Below are 14229 nucleotides of genomic sequence, written 5' to 3' on the forward strand. Positions count from 1 at the left end.
CAATGAATGACGTATTTTAAAACTTTGTCCATATATAAGGCGCACTGCATTATAAGGCGCCACAGTAGAGGCTGGGGTTACGTTATGCATCCACTAGATTAGACCAAGGGTCGGCAACCCTTTTTTTTCTCTTATTGCCCTCAATAAATATATCTATAAAAAAAATTAAAAAATAAATAAATAAATCCAGGTCATTCCAGGGTCTTATACTACCCTGTTAGGCTTGCAACTGGGGCTGGGGAGCTAAAACCCTTGAAAAATAACTGTTTTTCAGCTTCTTGCGTGTGCTGGCTGTAACTGTAACTCTGTAACTCCAGTGTAGTTAATTTTGCCTGGAGTGAGGAGACCCATCCAATATGGCGGCCACGCTGGATTACGTTCCAGCATGTCATGAGGCGTCTACGTATATATGTCTATGGTTGCGAGACCTGTTGCGGCTCAATATTGATCCATATATAAGGCGCACCGGATTATAAGGCGCATGGTCAGCTTTTGAAAAAATTTAAGGCTTTTAGGTGCGCCTTATAGTGCGGAAAATACGGTAAGTAATAATGATGATCTAAAACATATAAGAGAGTCACTGAGGGACATGTTGTCAGCTTGTTCATGTCCAGGATGAGGTGATTGTTCCCACATGCTACCAAGCGGTCCGTCCTTTCTCTGTACCTGGTTTTTTATAAATCACTGATACACAACAACAGTCATCCATGTATTTCTGAGGATGACAACACTGACTTCTACTGCTCATCTGGGAGTAACAAAGGAGGGAGAAATCTTCTTGCTGATGTATGTACGGAGGCAGGTCCTGTGTCATTTTTAGTGGGGCGACACATTATCTCTGTTTGTCTTTCTTACTCTGCGTGTGTCTCCTTTCCACTCGGTCTTTTCTGGCCATGGCCAAACCCACTCATGTCCAGGTGACAGACTGCTACACTGACAAGCCACGCGGCCTCTGAGCTCACGCGCTTTTTGTAGCTCTGCCTCTCAGGGCAGCGGCTCCCAAAAAAAGATGCTGCATCATAGGACCTGCACTTTGGTACGCTCCCCTCTGATCCCTCTCTTAAGGCCTAAACAGCAGCTGTGGAGATTAGAGAGGACAGGACATAGACACACACACATACCCCCCCTTACATAAATTTGGTCTGCCAGGGCAAATCCAGTTTAGACTGGCGAAGGTTCTCAGTAGTCTTTCACTGGACTTGGCTTGTACAAAAACCTTTCCTTGATTTGGTAAACCTCATCTGAACTCTGATTCTCCAATGACCTGTTAAATCCTCAGATCTCCGGTAGCCTGATGGTGGACTGCATCTCCAGTTGGAACATTTTGGTTTCTGGATCGACACCAAGTCACAGGCTGATCAAGAACTGGTGTTTTTCTATTAGTTTACTTCTTACCGGTCCGCGCTCATCAGGATTTGGACATGAGTTTTTTTGGGTACCGTCGGGAGCTGAGTAAGTACGAAGATGTCGACGAGGATGAGCTTTTGGCTTCGCTCAGCCCGGAGGAGCTGGCTGAGCTGGAGAAGGAACTGTGCGACATCGACCCCGACGCCAACGTGCCCATAGGACTCAGACAAAGAGATCAAACGGATAAGACCCCAACGGGCACCTTCAGCAGGGACTCGCTCATGAAATACTGGGAAAATGAGACACGGAGACTGCTGGAGGACGAGATAGGAGGAGGAAGCCCCAAACCGGTCAGTGATAGCATTTAATGAAATTTGTTTGCTATTTGAAGCATGTGCCAGATGCTACTGTGTTTGAAGTCGTATCAAATGGAATTTGGTGCTGATCGGATAATTTAGTTGCACGACATTCATGCTCCTTTAGTTTCACAGAAAATTAGTACTCTTTACTTACAGCCTCACATTTCAAGCTCTTACATGTAATTGAACCACAGGATGAAGATCAAGAAGAATGTTTGACGGAAGAAAACAGTGATGAGGAGGAGGAGGAGGAAGAGGAGGAGGAAGAAGAAGTGGAAAAAGATGATGACAATGAAAAAGAGCAGAATAATTGCCCCAAAACAGAAGAGAAAGTAGAGGAGGAAGAGGAGAGTAGTGATGATGAAGAGGAAGAGGAAGAGGAGGAAGAAGAAGAAAGTGAGGAGGAAGAGGAACCCGTAACAGAGGAGGAAGATGAAGAGGAGGAGCAGAAACAAGATAGTAAACTGAAACCTGAAACCTTAAAAGAAGCAGGGGTCCTGAAGGCCAAAACAGCAGAACAACTCCGGCCTCAGAGGGCGGAGCCTGTGAGGCTGACTCCTCCCATTCCACCTGTCGACCCCAACATGAATGGAAACCCCACTGTTGTGGATGACGCTCTGCAGCGAGCCCTCAGCGATGACCCCGAGCTCACTGAGATCAATCTGAACAACATTGAAGACGTCTCACAGGTACTGCAACACCCTGCACTCTCACATCCCACAGGTGCAGCGGCCATCCGTTTCAAGAGCCATGTTTGCTCTGAACATTTTAGAGCCTTCTGCTCTATTATTTAAAACCTATAGTTTAAAACCTGAAGCTTGCTTCATTACTTTTACAATTTGTTTACCACTAATTTGCAAAATAGGTGTTAAAGTACGTATCTAAAGTTATATTTCATTGTCTTTTGATATGTTGTGAACACAAAGATGCCATTTTAATATATTTAAAGGAGAAATATGAAACATTTCAAATACTGATATCTCAGGAGACAACTATTTTTCAGTTTACTATCAGTTTTATTACTAAAGATAAAAGGTCATTTCTGTGTGTTTTTACCTAAACTTTTCTATTCTTCTTTGTAGTTTTGTTCCACCTGTTTGTTAGTGCATGTGATTAGTAGTTTTGGCTTTTGAACACCACAAAAAGTGGAAACAAGGACTTTGCGCGCTCAAAATACACCATGATTTATTCTGATTTGCGGTTGATGTTTACAAAAATATCCAGCAACCGTACAGATGGTAAAATGTCAGTCATTGAAAACACGTCCCCCCTGCCTGCTTTCAGGGATCAGCTTTTTAAATTCCTTTAACAGGATTTAACCTGGGATATGATCTCATTAGGGTTTGTTTCTGGAGGATAAGCTGCGTTCCCTTTTCCTGCTAAGTCAGAACTGCAAACAACAACACAACCAAGTTAAAGTTAAGTGCAAAATCAGAAAAAAACATGCACAATCACAGTAAATTCACAAAAGATGTTTAATAAATATATAATAAATAATAAACAGAATTAGCTTTTGCTGCTGCTGGTTAACCTTTACTTAACAACGCTGTACGCTGTATTTAGCACACACAGTGTGGCCATATGTTCCCTGATTAAAAGTGACCAGTTGTATGTGGAAATCTGACATAATGTGGATAAAATATCATAATTGGAGTAGATTGTTTACTCCATTGTTGAGAATAGCGGCCACATTGGTTTCTGAAGTCAGGATAGACGAGGTTTTGGTGAACTTGGACCTCAGGGGACATTTAATGTTGAAACTTTAGACTTCTTGATCTCGAGTGCAAAGGGAATAACCTACATTAGAGGCATTTCCTTTACCCCTAAAGTTGCGCAAAACCAAACATCAAAAACGAAATCCTGTGATAGAAACAGCACCAAATCGAAAAAACTCCCAAATATCGAATATTTATGCGTCCAGGACGTGGTTTTTAAGGAGATTCGACAATCCACTTATACGCAAAAGTGTCATGGAAAAGCTTTTTGTGAATTTCCACGTCTCTGGCAGCGTTGGGTGTGACGTAGTCGGTCAATCTAAAGTGCTAAAACACAAATTAATCATTATGTATTACACAAGGGCTCTACCTCTACCTTTGAAGTTGCATTCAGCATCTGGCTATTTTCCTAAAAGTGTTGGTGGCTATCGCAATAATTTGTCAAAGACTAAAGATGGTTTTTGGCAAAACTGCCTGCTACAAATAGAGCGGTAATGCCAGAGTCAACGCGCAGTGGTTCTACTGAGATATGAGATATAAGTCCCACTAGCTGCTTGTTTGGTTTTGATTTTGACTGTAATTCAAGATTCTACTGTGTGACAAGCAAAGGGTTTTATAGTCATATGTTCCACCTTTGATGTCTCTTGTACAACATCATAATTGTGAAACTTTGTAGGCTAACAAAGGACGTCCTCAGAGATAACTCATTACAACTTTCACTGCTCTGAAAGTGGAAAGTGGTGGTTTAGAGAGGCATTAGTAGTACAGTATAAAGCTGAAATAGATAACCCCCGACGTGCCTCTGAAGACAATCTGATGCTTCTTTTTTACCAGATAAATCTTTAATTCCAATCCTACCTATGGAGACTGTAGATTATCCCAAATTTAAACTTGGATAATTAGGAATATTAAGATTCATTCAGTAAATTAACATATTGTCATGGAGAAACAAACCCTACACAGCGAACAGGTGGTAGCAACTTACAGCAAACACACTCAGTTCAGTTTATTGATCTAGCACCCAATAATGACAAATGCCATCTCAAGTCACTTAAAAAATACACTTCAACTAATTCCAAATAAGTCAAATTAAAACGCATGGCATCAGTAATGTGACTGATTAGTCCAATTATCATAAAAATAAATAAATAAATAAATAAAAAACTTCCCTGTGACCCTGCAAAGCATAGAACGGGTATAGAAAATGGATGGGTGAATGGATGGAAAAAAATCTTCTATTTTTGTGTTTCCCTGGAAGTGGTCACAAAACTTTCCAGAAGCTTTTCTGGTTTGCTAAGTTTGGTAAGAGAAGCAAAAGTTTCTAACTTCCTCCCTTTAAATTGTTGAGTAATGTTTCATTGTGTGACAGCTTATTTTTAGAAGCAGACATCCTGCCACGTGTCTAAGGAAAGACAGTTGCACATTTACTGTAGGGCACACACCTCTTGCAATGACTAAATGGAATAAAATCTGTTCTCATCTAACAGCTAGAGGATTTATTTTATCTCTGGGCATAATTACGGTATGTTAAATTAGTCTAATTTAAGCTATACATAATGTGTCCGAGCCCTTTTATCAGCATATTTTGAACTTACTGTGGTGCTCAGAGGACGATTTTATCATTAAAGCTCTGCAAGTATTAAGAAGTACCACTGTGGAAGTTACTTGAATAATTTCTTTATCCTTAAAATATAAGAAAGTTCATAAGGTCATGTAAGTACAGATGTCCTCATTTACTTCTCAGGAAACTCTCATCCGATTCGCTGAAGCCCTGAGGAGCAACACACACGTCCAGGTCTTCAACCTCGCCAACACACGGGCCGACGACCACGTGGCTCTGGCCATCGCCAAGATGTTGAAGGAGAATTCTTCCATCATCAGTCTGAACATCGAGTCCAACTATGTGACTGGCAAAGGTGTGATGGCGCTGGTCCAAGCGCTTCCAGGAAACAACACTCTGACCGAGCTGCGGTTCCACAACCAGAGGCACATGTGTGGCGGACAGGTTGGTTTCGGTGCATTAAACACTTCCATGGCGCTCTGGTGTAACCATGGTAGCAACGGTACGACTCTGCTACGATCTCCCGCAGGTAGAAATGGAGATGGTGAAGATTCTGAGGGAAAACCACACTTTGATCAAACTGGGTTACCAGTTCAACCTCCCTGGTCCCAGAATGAGCATGACCGGGATCCTCACCAGGAACCAGGACCGGCGGAGGCAGAAGCGGCTGCAGGAGCAGCGGCAGCAGCAGGGCCAACAGGGGGCGCAAGATGGAGCCGTTAACCCTCGAACCTCCGCCCTGGTGTGCAGCTTTGCTTTGTTTACCTGGACCGTTTAATCTCTAATCAGCAGTTACTCTTCACCCTCTTCGATTTCCCTCACAAATAGCTAACAGCACATAGGGTTGCCACCCGTCCCGTAAAATACGGAATTGTCCTTTATTTGAGAAAAAAATGTTGCGTCCCGTATTGAACTAATACGGGACGCGATTTGTACCGTATTTTCATGAACTTTTACACCATATTCTAGTTGAATTATTGAAATAAATTAACCTTTACACCATATTCTAGTTGAATTATTGAAATAAATTAACCTTTACACCATATTCTAGTTGAATTATTGAAATAAATTAACTTTTACACCATATTCTAGTTGAATTATTGAAATAAGTTAACTTTTACACCATATTCTAGTTGAATTATTGAAATAAGTTAACTTTTACACCATATTCTAGTTGAATTATTGAAATAAATGAACTTTTACACCATATTCTAGTTGAATTATTGAAATAAGTTAACTTTTACACCATATTCTAGTTGAATTATTGAAATAAGTTAACTTTTACACCATATTCTAGTTGAATTATTGAAATAAATTAACTTTTACACCATATTCTAGTTGAATTATTGAAATAAGTTAACTTTTACACCATATTCTAGTTGAATTATTGAAATAAATTAACTTTTGCACCATATTCTTCACCTGTAGCTATATTATACATCTGGGCTGATGTGGACATACAGAGCATAGGAGGATATTTCAGTTGCTAGTATGATTGGCTGTCTGTACAGTCATGACAGTTCAATGCTATTAAAGCACTTTAAACTTGAAATCAAAGCATTTTGTTTTTTCATATAAAATAAACAAATTTTTATGCAGTTTAGAAGTTTTGGGGCTTTTTTTTTTGGCTCCTGCGCTGCTGAAATCAGGGCGTCCCTTATTTCTATTTCTGAAAGGTGGAAACCCTAACAGCACAGCATAAAGCGTTAAGGGAAACTTTATCTAACCATATGTCACAGTTCAACCTGATGTAAGAGGGAAACCACTGATGGAACAAGAAAGCAACTGCTGGTTAACCATTACTAGGAAGACGAGGGTGACAGTGGGGGTCAGTAGCTGTTTCAACAGGAAGGGACCACCAGCAGAACCAGACTAGCATTGTGTTAGCGCTCAATGAACGGTGCTTCTGACACGCTTTAGTATTAACTTAAACACTCGATCAAATTCCTTCATGCTCACTACACAAATAAGCCGCATATTTTTAAACTGTCCCGCCTACATGCACGCTTTAATGGGCTAGCAATAGCTGTGTAGTTGAAATGTTATAGGCTTACACTCGCGTTAAAGTTACAACAGTTACAAAAGTTGTAAATTCCCCAACACACTCTTGGACGTACGGTACCCACACATCAGTTTGGGAAGGCTCAACATCACCCCATTGAAATAAATAGATGGAAATGCTCAGGAGGCGTTCACTGTGTAGGTGTGAGCGTGTGGTTAGGGGAGTGTGGTCATATGCTTGGTGAGAGGATAGGACAGAAGCCAACAAACACCAAGCATCAGGCCTGGGAAAACTGCTTTGAGACAAGGAAGAAAGAAACAAGAGAAGCTCAAAGTCATGGACAGTGAAAGTAGCATATGTAAAGATGGAGAGTAAAGAGAACAGACTGAGGAAAGAAATCAATGCATCATGAGGTCCTTTAGCATGTTGAGCCTAGAGTAGCATGGTTAAATGGATGGTTTGAGGGCCATGAAGGCTCTGCCTCCCGTTCTATGTTGGGAACTGAAACAACAGGATTCAGGACAGGCTAAGGAGAGGAAATGTTCGGAGATCATTGGTAGATGGACATATTGTTGAAGATTTACTTGGCAAGAATTGAGGAGCTCCTATATTAATGTATTAAATAATACTGGGTAATTACTAAGGACTCCTTTAGTACTTTAGTTGTGATTTCCAGCCAAATTGTAGCTTTTTCTATGTATTCATGTCTGTAATCTGTTTACTGTCATTCTCTGCAGAGAGGAACACCCAGCTCTTCACCTTACAACTCGCCCAGGGCCTCGCCGTGGTCCTCGCCCAAACTGCCTCGAAACGACTTGGCTAGTAAACAGACTCCCCCTGCTCCACCACCTCCTCCCCCTCCACCTCCTCCTCCTCCTCCCCCTCCACCTCTCCCGCAGCGGGAAGAGAAGAAGCCCACCAGGATGATTGCGGAGGTCATCAGGGCGCATGAGGCCGGCAGCAAAAAGGTGGTCAAAACAAAAGGGAAGAAGGGGAAGAAGGCGAAGGAGAAGCGGCCCGGGAAAGACGAGACGAGCTGCATCCTGAAGGAGCTCAAGAACGTCCTTAGGCCTGTGGCGGCGGACAGGAGAGGGGAGGAGGGCAGCCGGCCATCCACGCCCATGAGGTCAGCCCACGATCAACTGATGGAGTCCATCCGGGGCAGCAGCATCCGCGGCCTGAGACGGGTGAGGGATGAACTCGTCCGGGAATTAGGGCTGTTCGATTAATCGATTTTAAATCGTAATCCCGATTATGTAATTAGAACGATGTTAAAACGTGAAAATCGTAAAATCGATTTTTCACTTTTTTTTTTTTTTTTTTTTTTTTTTATTTTTTTTTATTCTAGTGTAGGAGGGGGCGTTGTAACATGCCACCGGTAGACTGGCTCGTGTTCCTTGCAAAAAACTTGTGTTGTGAAATGTGAATAGCAAATGTAATGACTGACATTACACACCTCTACCTCCTTCATGGGTTGCATTATTATTTAGCATGCAAAGACCCAGTTTAGTTTAATTAGAAAATGTCTTGTTTTATTTAATTGGAAATATAACTTACTGTATGTTTGCAAGTGCTGATTTCCTGATATTTTTTTTTCAGAGATAAAACTTTATATTTTATTATATTTTTTAAAACTTTTTTTCAACTTATTTTACAGAGTTTTGCACTTTATTCATTCATTTTTGGTTTAATAAGAGCAAAGTTTGCACTTAAAGCCCAATGGGGCAAATGTTCAATAAAAAAACAGCATATTTGAAATCATTTCTTTGCCTTTTGTCAATTCACAAAATAATCGTAATCGTAATCGAAAATCGGATTTTGAGAGAAAAAAATCGAGATTTTATTTTTGGGCAAAAACAGCCCTACCGGGAATCATTGAACACTTCAAAAAATACTCTCCTTTGGGCTCTATTATTTAAAAAAAAAAAAAAAACTACAGAGAAAGAAACACAAGCAGACGGTGCTTGATGTAAACTTGCAGAATCTCTCCAAAAGCAATCTGGACGAGTGGGGAGTTTAATTTAGATGAAGATGACACAGAGTCAGCGGTGTCTGAGTCATATAGTGGCTGATGTGGTTGTTCTGTCTCTAGTGGCTCGCAGGCCGGCTGTTGCCAGCCTTCACCAGGGTACGATCACAATGCTTTCACAGCCAGAAAAAGGAAGAGAATGTCCCAAATATAAGGTCAGCCAGGATATCGAAGCTTTGTTTCACTGTGTAGGGGACAACAAACTAATGTGAGGGAAGAAAAATATAAAGCAGTTGAAACAAAACTTGATCTGATAAGTCATAACAGTAAAGGGACTAACTCTGGGAACCTTAAGGGTTTAGGTCTCTGTTTTCTATCTGAGTGGAGAGATAAGTGTTGCCCTTCTTACCGCTGTTGCACAGCTCATTACTTTGTTGTGGAAAATCGTCTCTGCCGTTGATAACAGCCCCCCCCTCAACATAGCTGTTGAATTCCAGCCACTCAGTGCAGGTATTTATAGAAAGTGCTCACTGGGGCTTCGATAAGGATGGACTTGACAACATACCACATTAACGTGGCTGGAAACAAGCTCGTTGAAGCTACCTGGCCTCCATTCGTCTCATTTCTAACTCCACTGTCATTTAAATCTAACACATCCCTGTAATCCTCCAGGTGGAAGTCCCACATCATGTACGATGAACAGAGCGAGATGAGAGGGATCAGCTGATGACGATGGTGTGACCAACAGGGAAGGAAGTGAAGCACGAGAGATGAATTTGTGGAGACAAGCAGGAAATCTTATTCATAGATGACGAAAATATACTGGAAAGTTGCACTGCAATGATAGTGTTACATTTTTAACTTTTTTAAAGTATTTATTCATACTAAAAAATGGCATTTGTATTCTAATATTGAAATGAGTTGATTGCCATGTTTACTGGTACCGGTACGTTTTATAAACCTCTGTTGACCTTGTGACTGTAAATATGTTCTGTTGTTGCCTGAACTTTGTGTTATTTCTAAATATAACCATTTGCTGTTTACAACAAGTCTTGTGAAAAGAGAACAACTGTTTCTCTCTTTGTTTCGTGGAGTAGTTTCATTTGAGAGAAAGTGGTCAAGCTGTTACGGAGAAGTAAAGGAAGCACGCGTTATTTATTTATTTTTTAAATCAGTGAGTCAGCTAGCTGGTCAGGCGCCGCTGATGCACATTCCCCCAGCACACCCACTCCATCACTGTCTCTGATGCTGCTGCACACCGGGAACAACTCAGTCACGAGAAAAGTCCAAAAAGGTTTCTAGCATTAAGGTCTGAGTTGTGGCTTACTAAAGACGACATAAGACAACACAAATAAATAACTTTTTTAAAGAAAAATCAAAGATTTTTCTTTCTTTAAAAAAAAAACAACTCTATTTGCAGACTTTGAAAGACACAAGTTCAGTCCAAAGCACACAATTTTTTGACACTTAAATGCTTTACATTTACCCTAATATTAGATTATAAATTGAGCAGCAAAGTCCCATTTTGTACATTATTATGATCAGCACATGACTAATCTGATGTGGGTGCAAGTGACATTTACATAAATAATTCAAAATCAAATCTTTTTGCGTGGTCCATGGAGCTTTTCAGAGTTGTTTCATATTTAGTGATGTTTTTTTTTTTTTTAATTTTAAGACCTGATCAGGGTTACTTTGCTTTTCACCTGCTGACACTTGGGATCGGCTCCATGTGGACTTTAGATCAACCAAAAAAGACACATCTGAGATGCTCATGGGACACTGGGAAATAAATAAATAAATAATAAATGCTTCTCAAGACTTTAATGATGTGAAGTCGGCTCTGAGAGCAGCAGGAAGATGTTTTCATGAAACCAAAATCTTTGAAATGTGGTTTATTAACACAATTCAGTTCAAGAATACAGGAATAAGTCATCTAAAACATTAAAGGTACAGTAAGCAGCTCTGTGAAATCTCAGAACTCTTTTGTCACAATCAGTGAATTGAATTGAACTGAATTGAAATGAATTTTATCTACATAGCATTACAACAATTACAACACAAATCGCCTTCAAGTGCTTTTCAGAGACCCAGGGGCCTCATCTATAAAGCTTGCTTGCGCAGAAAAAGCGCCTGAAAGTTGCGGAAGCCACCTTCTACGCAAATCCTCGGATCTAAAAAGAAAAAACTAACCGAAAAATCTGCGTATCTTTACGGCAACTAGGACCCTCCCGTAAGAATTTACTTAAGACACGGGGAACTGGCGAGGCAGGCTGTGAGGTGGTGAAATGAAGCCAGATTCATGTCATACTCTTAATAATGTCATCACATATCACAACATATGTCAGGCTTAAAATAATAAAATAATAAAATAAAATAATATAGCGCTGATCGTGTCCGTCTGTGTGTGAAGCTCACTCAGTCAGGACTCTGCTGCTGCTGCTGCTGCAGCCTCTTCTTCACCCACCGCTTTAGGACAGAACAAATGAGGGGCTGCGTTTAGGGAGCCCCGCGGAGCCCCTCATTTCTTCCCTAAAGGGACACAGATTTTTTTTCATATATATGAGTTTTACGCGCGCGTGAAACCTTTACGTGCTGCTTGTATATGGTGCCTAAATTAGGGTCCCGCGTTAAAACGACGCAGAGCCTACGGCGTAGGGTACGCGGCGACGCGCACCTACGGTGTAGGCTCTGCGTCGGTGACGCGGAACCATAAACCCGCCCTGAGCAGCTCTGAGGAGAGAGGAGGAGGAGGGGGAGCGGGGGGTGAAGCGGGGCTGCGGGGCCGTTTTCGTATCGCTTTCATACAGTGTCTTGATAATTTGCAATTTAAGGCTGATCCTACCGTTAGTTTTTAAACTGTAAAAAGTAAGGGGAAAAAAAACATGGTTTTGAAAAGACGGGGGACATGTCCCCCCTGTTGCGCCGGGGAACTCACGGCGTTTCGCGCAGCAACGGCGTGCTGCCACCCACTCACTTTATTTTATTGTATACTATTTATATACTTATTCTAACTTTTACTGTGACCACCAAATAATGTGGTTTTCCTGTCCTCCACATCATCTACAGCATCTAGGTCTCCGTGAAAGTCAGTGTCACGGGGGCTGCTACTTCTCATTCATTCTGACGCCAAACCATGGATCTGCGCCAAACAGGCTGCAGAAAGCCACTGCGCATGCTCAGCAGGCTCATCCATATGCATTTCTGGGCGTGTAAAGGGGCGGATTCAGCTACGCAACCTTCCAGCTGGACTGCGTGGAAGTCTGCGTGCACATGGTTTTATTGATCCGGATTTTTTTTTGCGCACGGCATTTTCGGCTTTTGAGCTTACGTGCACTTTTAGTATGAATCCTACGCACTCCATTTTAAATGAGGCCCCTGATCACGACCTCCCTCCTGAGCTAATACTGAAAAAAACAATTGCAAGTAAAAAACTCCCCGGGTATAGAAACATCTTTAGTTCTGGAGAAATGATTGCGATTGCCGCTACCTCCTACAAAGGCAGTAGATGCTGCAGATGTTTGTTTTTTCTTTTTTTAGAGTACAATTTCTGCTGGAAAACTTAAACTTGTAAGGTAGATTTCTGAGCGAAAGTATGAACTTTGCTAGTGTCATAATTCTATTTAAAGAAAATCTGATCGTGTGTTCAAAGATTGGAAGGAGGAACTGATTCGATCAAACTTCACCATAAGCGTTTATTGTACAGAATTGTGAGCTTATGGATCACTAACAAGTCCAAGTGATAAAACACTGACTGTCCTCAGATGCAATAAAATACCCTGACCGCAGGGTAATGTAAACATTTATACTGTAGGTGGAGAGAGCGTGGGTTTAGACTTCTCATGGTTGATCCAGTGCCGCCGGAAAAGGGAAAAAACTACATCCGGGGACACCAGAGGAGAAGAAACTACATGTATGATACAAAATGAAGATGGCAGATACACAGAATGCATTTAATAAATGAGGAATAATATTAAGACATGAATATTGTATTTGACATGAAATATGAAATTCTACTGTTTAATAAGAAAATAAGCCAAAGAAAATGCATGACATGAAAAGTTAGCAGATGGCATGGAAAGATAAATGTTTCCACCCTTACACTAGCTAGCATCGTGTAGGGAAATTGTATCGCCTACAAGTGCTGGCTGTTGCACCTTTTTAGTTAACCATGTTAGTTAAAAACTAGTACTATTTACTAATATTACACAAAGTAGGCTACGCACCCAGCTCGACTGATCTCTTCATTCACCAGGGGTTGTTTCTTCTGTTTTTGTCTGGGTAATCATCCAACATATCCCAATCAACTGGAAACATAAACAATGTCTCTGTGGTGGTTCCTCAACAGCGAGTTAACCTCGTTAACATGGACCAGTCGACTCTGAATCTGGTGACATCAAACACTCTTGAACTTAACTGGAATATGGTGGTGCTAGAAACATATTGCTCAAGACCATTTTATTGAAATTAATGGAGAACATACAGAAGTGAGACGTAAAAGAGACACAATGATATAAAAGAGAGGTAGATATCGACTGAAGCAGTCAATGAACCATGCAGAGAGAAATAAAATGTCAGGAGGAAGGGGCCGAGAGCCCGGGGAGGGACTGAAAGATGTGAGCTGCTGATGGTATCTTTATCCTGGTCTTACTTTCATTCGTCTTTGAAGGGTTCTGCATCTTCTAAATTTACAGCGCAGCTGTTCAAGGATGGCAGTCAGCGTCTCCGGGGTGGCATGAGTGATTAAACAACAATTACCACGAAGACTATCCACTTCTGAACACTGATCAGAGATGTTCTTTATGTTGTTCCTCATTAAATACACGACATCGCTGTTATATCCAAACCTCACTTTAAAACTGGCAACTGGTTCATCAAATCCTAAACTGTCCACGCTACAGCATCGCCATGTAATGGTTTATAATTCAAGATCTAAAGATAGAAATGTGTATAAATAACATGCTTCTTCAGGAATGTCTTGAACAAAGCTGGGCTTTTGGTTTAGTTTGAAAATGAATCTTATTTAACAAACCAAGTTACAGTACATCATATTTTTACGATCTTGAATAAACTACGCATGCAACCTGAATGAATAAACTTTCAGTTAATGGCAAAAATGTACAGATGTATAGATAGTGGGTTTTTTTTTGTCAGAGGAGACCGTTGCATGAAAAATGAACCCTGATGAAAGAAGCCAGCCATGAACTTGGCCTGTAAAGGATCTGGAAACCCGCCGTCGAAGGTCCGCTCAAAACGAGTCAATGGCATTCCAAGGC

General features: G+C 41.1%; 1 protein-coding gene across 1 annotated transcript; it reads left to right on the forward strand.

Annotated features, from left to right (window-relative positions):
• Positions 1–1072: 1072 nt before the first annotated feature.
• lmod2b (leiomodin 2 (cardiac) b) lies at positions 1073–10903 on the forward strand. Its single transcript, XM_061714719.1, has 6 exons — positions 1073–1697; positions 1901–2395; positions 5166–5426; positions 5512–5724; positions 7722–8171; positions 9626–10903. Exons 1-6 carry the CDS (start codon positions 1422–1424, stop codon positions 9650–9652), a joined length of 1722 nt encoding a protein of 573 aa, XP_061570703.1. The 5' UTR covers positions 1073–1421; the 3' UTR covers positions 9653–10903.
• The last annotated feature ends 3326 nt before the right edge of the window (positions 10904–14229 follow it).

The sequence above is a fragment of the Cololabis saira genome, chromosome 23 (assembly GCF_033807715.1).
Source record: "Cololabis saira isolate AMF1-May2022 chromosome 23, fColSai1.1, whole genome shotgun sequence".
NCBI lineage: Eukaryota > Metazoa > Chordata > Actinopteri > Beloniformes > Belonidae > Cololabis > Cololabis saira.